General features: G+C 46.9%; 1 protein-coding gene across 1 annotated transcript; it reads right to left on the reverse strand.

Moving 5' to 3' along the window:
- Window positions 1–393: 393 nt before the first annotated feature.
- Window positions 394–2,450, reverse strand: LOC125524656 (protein DETOXIFICATION 16-like). Its single transcript, XM_048689688.1, has 7 exons — window positions 1,611–2,450; window positions 1,438–1,524; window positions 1,300–1,356; window positions 974–1,212; window positions 771–889; window positions 593–679; window positions 394–513 (listed from the first exon to the last, which is right to left on the reverse strand). Exons 1-7 carry the CDS (start codon window positions 2,396–2,398, stop codon window positions 463–465), a joined length of 1,428 nt encoding a protein of 475 aa, XP_048545645.1. The 5' UTR covers window positions 2,399–2,450; the 3' UTR covers window positions 394–462.
- Window positions 2,451–6,755: the final 4,305 nt, after the last annotated feature.

Here is a 6,755-nt window from a genome sequence, read left to right on the forward strand (position 1 = left end):
AACTCTAAAGTTTCAAAAAAATCTGAAACATACACACTATATAGTGTTGTATACATCATCTCTGAAAATTTTCATGATAACATACATTTTGATTTAGAACAAAAAACATCATGATTTTTTTTGTTTACCACATGGCAGGATGTATTTCATCATGAAAGTTTATAGATTAGTTTTGCTAAAGCACATCTAGATGTGCCATAAGTATTGCACATCTAAATTATATGCCATTGATCTTACATTGAGATTCGTGTGAATATTTTCTTTCTCTTTTTTCTTTTTCTCTTTATACTTGATTCACTCACTTAGATGTGCAATAACTAGAGCACATCTAGATGTGCCCTAGACACACCCATATGTAATATACATCCCTAAATGTGCATACAATTTTTTTTCCAAAATGGGAGAATGGCCTAGATACAAATATAACAATACTAATCAGTTTCCGGTCCGCCGAAAGGTTCTTCATGCAACCGGGAGAGAAGTTTCTAGCACCATGTCTTTTGCTTTAATTGACTGAAATCAAATAAAGAGGGGTCAAGTATTGCTGTCCAGAGGAAAATTTTATGGTGCTGTGCAAATTGCAAGCTTTTACCTCATTCTCCCAGTTTATGGAATGTACGATCCACACAAGCAACACAAGCTTAGTGAGGCTGCCGCAAACGATGCCAAGCCAAAGCCCCTATTGGAACCACAACATTTTCGTTATTTCAGGCATGCTCTATTCATGTGGGCAGTGAAATGTTAAATTCATGCTGGCATATAGCACATACCATTCCATTCAAATGCAGGATGAATGCAAGCAACACAGCCAAGGGGATGCCTGCCAAGTAGAACGCGGCGAGATTAACCCGTGCACCAATCTTCTGCTCACCACATCCATATAGCACACCTGTGATGTCCAGAAAAAAAATCATGTCACAATGTTCCCGGTTGTAGTAAATACGTGGAAATGTGGGAATTTCACACATGATACCTGAAAGAGAAGTGTGGATTCCGTCAATGAAGAAAGATACCCCGAGGACAGGTATCATCCTGGCAATGTATGTAACGACTTCCTCCTCGTTGCTGTACATGTAACCCCAAGATTTGCGTAGCAAAATCATTGTGATGGAGATTACTGAGCCTGCAAACATGGCCATGCATATGACCACTCTAGTTGCCAGCCTCGCTACCTGAGGCCTACCAGCACCAAGTTCGTTGGAAACGCGTGTGCTGTATTTTATATGCAGGAAAAGCAGAGACACCAATTAGCATATATGTATACAGCATTCCACATTTTGTTTGTGAGTTTCACGGCACCTTATGGCTGCGCAGAGACCGGATGGCACCGTGAACATAAGAGCGCCCGTATTAAGACTGCAGAATCCAGTAATGAACAACTTAGAAAAGATAAATTGGTGAATTGTGTATTGCAAAAAGTGGTCTTGATTCGATTACCATATCGACAATACCGAGGTTTCGAGCTTAGGATTAGGCAGAAGACCAGACAGCAGCACAAGCAGTTCAAACGACCACCATTCCAAGCTGCACATTTCAAAAAATAAGTAATTTCTCATTTCCCAAATTAAAATGCATACGTTGAGATGATACAACAGGAAGACTCGTCTCACCAAACCATCATGGCGGACGGCACGGCGAGCTCGGCGAACTGGCGCAGCTCCTTGAAGGCCTCCATGGAGAACCCAGTCCACGTCCTCTTGCAGGCGCTGGAGAGCCTCGTGTACAGGCACAGTATGGCCAGGTTCGTGGAGTAGGAGACGGTGCTGGCCAGCGCCGCGCCTTTGCTCCCCATGCCCAACTTGTGCACCAGCGCCCAGCAGATGAGGATGTGGTTCAGTGCCGTGACGGCGGAGCTGACCATGACCGGCACGACGATGCTCTGCGTCTGCAAGAACCGGATGTGGCACACAAGAGGGACGTACGGGACGAGGGCCGGGAGGAGCCACCGCGCGTAGGAGCCGGCCTCTGCAGCGATGGCCGGGTCCTGGCCGAGGAGCAGGAGGATCCGGGTGGTGTTGGACCAGACGAGGGCGATGAGGACGCAGGCGAGCGCCAGCACTACCATCGCCCGTTGCTTGTAGAGGCCGAGGAGGTGGTACTGCCGTGCGCCGAACGCCTGTCCGCACAGCGTGTCCAGGGCGCTCGACATGCCCACCAGCAAGCTGAAGCCGGTGACGTTCGCGAGGGAGGTGGCGAGCGAGGCTCCGGCGAGGGGAAGCTCACCAAGGTGGCCCACGAACATCACGGACACCAGCTGGAGCGCGGACCGGAGGATGCCGCCCGCTGCCAGAGGCCCGGCCAGCCGCAGCAGTCGCTTCGCCTCCTCCAACGCCGCCACATGCTCGCTCCTCTCCACGGGTCCGAGCAGAGGCTGCTCGTCCACGCTTGGCTTCTGCATTCTTGTGAGCTCTAGTTTACTAGCTAGCTTCAGCAGATGAGAACTGGGCACTAAGTAGACATTGTTACATTTGTGGAGATCATTTTCTACAGTTGTTTCCAAGCATTAGATGTTGGTGCAGATAAACCCAAACAACAACAGACAATGTGAAATGTAACTTTCCCTGGAAAAAAAGGACAACGCGGAATGCAACTTGGTAGCCACTTTGGCTTTCGCTGGAATTAACTAATCAAAGTAAGTCATAGATTCACAGAGTATGGTGAGTGTTGTTCTTACTAGAATGCTTCCAAGAGCAAGCTCATGGTGGTCTGATTCTTTTTCCATGTATTCCAGGGGAGATCCTCCAAACGAAGTCTGCTAAACATGTGCTGCATACTAGTATCATTTTCTTACTGGGAGAATTGTATTTCATATTGTGAAGTGGTGAGCCGTCGAATGAAATATTGTCGGTTGCTGCATGAGTTATTCATTTTCGATAGAGGGTGCATTTTATTGCTTAAAATGGAGTATCAAGAGGATACAAACATAATGAACACACACCCGGCCTCTGTGTAACTAGGATGCACACAGCCAACACCGACACACACACATAAAACACGCCAACAAATAGCAAGGTCATATAAGACCAAAGCTATGCACGGCGAGAAAAAAACCGATTAGATCTACGATCAATAAACTAAAACAATGACCATATCTGCACCAACCTTCTCATGACACCACATGAACGAGGAGGTTCTTCAACAGCAACGCTTTCAGGAAGGGAGTGGTGCTCAAGCGCCGCCATTACCGGATCCAACCACCTAAGACCAGAATCTAGGTTTTCATCCTAAAGAACCCGTCTAAGCATATCCGAGCAATGCCTTCAACAAGGTAACGACGTAAAAACATCGCCATTGCCAGATATAACCAACTCGGGTCAAACCTAGGCTTTCACCCCAGAGCTCAAGACCGGGTGCTCAAGTAGCACCACCATTAACGTCGGCCATTTGTTGTCGCCACCACTTTTTCTCGATCCCAATAGCTACATGCAATGTGATGTGTAATCGCCGCGGCTACACAACCTCCCCTTTGCACCAAGCCATCGTCCATAGTTTGTCTTTCATCGCCAAAGCCAACCACCGGGTCTACAGAGTGAAACCCTCACAAGAACCTTCCGATGGCCCCTGCAATTCATAGCGAGGTCACCAACGCGGTACACAGACCCACCAGAACCGACGCTTCTTTCCCATGTGCAACCATGGTGAACGTCGTCAATGCGGCAGCCTGCCGCCAACCACTGCGAGGGCTTTGCCCAACGAACACAGGCAGCGACGAGGACAGGATGCATGGAGGAGAGGGGGCTGGGGGCGTCAGCATGCACGCACCGCTCGAGTCACGAAGAGCAACACAGGGCTGAACCAATTTCTTCAGGTGTCATGCAGTGCAAGAGGACGGCGAAGATTCTGCTAGCCCGATGCACTGAAGTGCAAAGCTAGCCTTCAGATAGCACTCGCGTGAATTCCAGGAGGTGGATGTGTACTAGACCGGAACAACCATCAACAGCAACAACTCCACGTCCAACCCGCCTTGTGCCCTTGCCTAGATCCAGCCACTGCGGTCCATGCACACCCCGCCAGCACGGATCTGGAGCGCAGGAACCACACGCCCGGACCAGTAGCACTGCAGAAGCCGAGGATCGCCGCCGCCATCCTCTGCCGTGCAGGCCAGCGCAACTCCCAGCAGATCTGAAGAACAGCCGCCACACATGCTCGCTGCGCCGCGCCCAAGAACCCATGACCCTGCCGACGATGAAGCGGACAGCCAGAGCCGTCCATGTCAGATCTGATCACCAACGCCGTTGTGCCGACGTCGCTGTCCCTGAGAAGCTCACCGCCATGCCTGCGGGCCACCCATGCCGCGAGCAAGGTCCCCACCGCCATCGTCGGCCCCTTCGCCTGCAGCGTCCTCCGACGGCGGTGAAGAGGTGGAACGAGATATCTGTGACGGTGGCGGCTAGGGTTTGGGGTGCCTCCCAGTTATTCATATCGAGCGTATTACGTGTGTCGCACCAGGAAGTTCACATTGCTAACCTCACTAGCTAACACGAGTCCACGACCCCATCAAATCTCACACAGACTAAGAAGCCAAGAGTAACTCTTCTTCGGTTGTAGGTGCAGTGCCGAGCCGGCAAAAAGATCTTAGGCCCTATGCAAACTCTAAAATATATATTGTGTCTTTTACTCCACTATGGTCCTAACTTAATTGCAAGTCCAAGGGCCCAACACATTTTGTCCGCCCGAGCCAGTTTTCGTCCACGTGGACAAACAAGACAGCCCAACACGTTATGGACGTAATGACTACATGATATTATACCATGAATGATCATATCCACATATATATATATATATATATTATAATTTAATCGCTGTCCAACTTTAATTTGTTTACCACACTACACATTTATGCTTGAAGAGATGCCACTAGTGAACCTATGGCCTGAGGGTCTACTTTGCTTTACTGAAAACCTCATAAAACATACTTTACCTTGCTACACCGTTTCTTTTATTTTATCCATCTATCAATTTCTACTATACCATGCAATTTAATCTTGTAACTAGCAAGGCAAGAAGCTTGACAACGTTCTTGACGTGTTGGGGACAAATTTGTTTTGTGTTTTATGTGCTGGCACTTGTGACTTTGTTTGTTGGAAGAACTATTTCTGATTCGATAAACCTAGATTCTCTACTGAGGGAAATACTTATTGCTAGGTTACTTCACTCTTATACTTTGTGATTACTAAACCGCTCTTATGGGAAAACAAAAAGTGCAGATGTTGTGGAAACCGGAACAAAATGGCCAAGGACATCATGTTTTCCGTAGGGGGCTGCCGTCTCACGCGCTGACAATGAGCCCATCCTGACCGTAGGCATGTCTTGGTTGTCTTACTCTTTTTCCATGACAGAAGCTCATTTAGTAAGGTGGATGGATCTAAAAACTATCCAATCTTTTTTCAAAAACACGTGACCACATATGCTTTTTGTATTGAGATGGGGAGAACAAAAACCAGAGTGACAAACATATTTAGATGGCTAGGATCCAATCACAAGTGATTTCTCAAGTTCACCAAGATAGGGTAAAAAAGATCCCTGGACTCCCACCGTGCATGCATGAGCAAGCTTCCACATCGACAACTCCGCACGAATTTTGTGAGCTACCGACAAGGGAAAGGCCGTTGCATTATCGAATACACAACTATTGTTTGCAAGGATCAAATCTCGTAGTGACAGATAGATAAAGTAAAATACAAAATAAAATAACGGCAAGTAAATTGCCGCAAGGTATTGTTGGATTTTATATGTGATAAAAGTAGGCTCGGAGGCCATAGTTTTCATTAGAGGCTTCTCTCTCGAACAAAAAAACATACGGTGAGTAAACAAATTACTGTGGGCAATTGATAGAAAAGCGCAGAGTTATGTCGATATTCAAGGAAGCAATCATGTATCACTAGTAGAAAAACGACTTTACGTGAGCCTCATTAGTCCCGATTTGATAACGGTCCGGTACTAATGTGACCATTAGTCCCGATTCCAATGGCTAGGGGGCGGGCATCATTAGTCCCGGTTCGTGGCGTGCCTGTAGTCCCTGCTCGTGCCACAAACCAGGACTAAAAGGATGGTGGCAGGCTTGTGTCAGGCTTGGCACCCACGAGCACATTTAGTCCCGGTTCGTGTTACAAACCGGGATAGAAGTGCACCTTTAGTCCCGGTTTGTATAACCAACTGGGACTAAAGAAATCACTATATATAGTGCTTCATCTAGCCCGAGCCGAAGCCCTTTGTTTTTTCCCTTTTCTCTCCTTTGTTTCTTCCCCTCTTGCTCGAGCTCACCTCCATTTTTGCCAAAATTTGTCCAAGATTTGAAGGCACCCCATCCATCCAAGTGTTCACAAAGGTTAGCAACTTTGTCCTTTCATCTCTCATTGGTAGATTAGCTTTTGCAATACTCTATAAGTATAATGATTTTGTGGGTTTTAGTTTGGGAGTAATTATATGTGGTAGTTTATTTGATTTATATGCAATTTGAGCTCAAATTAACTTCTAAGTTTGCATACGTAGGTGTGGTTTACTTAGTACCTTTTTGTCCCAGTCCTAACCACCGTCGATCGCCCACACCGTCCCGTCGCCGGCACCACCTTGGTGAGCCTCTTATTCTTATCCTTTTTTATAAAAAAAATCATGTTCGTGTGATTTAGATAGTTACTTGTATAATTTTTCTTACCCGTATGTTGTTTGTTATACATAGTGGTATTGTTTTGATATGCGTCCCCGTCAGCCCTCGTCCGATTTATGATTCGGATGTGGTATATTTTCATTTATAA

The sequence above is a fragment of the Triticum urartu genome, chromosome 7 (assembly GCF_003073215.2).
Source record: "Triticum urartu cultivar G1812 chromosome 7, Tu2.1, whole genome shotgun sequence".
Classification (NCBI taxonomy): domain Eukaryota; kingdom Viridiplantae; phylum Streptophyta; class Magnoliopsida; order Poales; family Poaceae; genus Triticum; species Triticum urartu.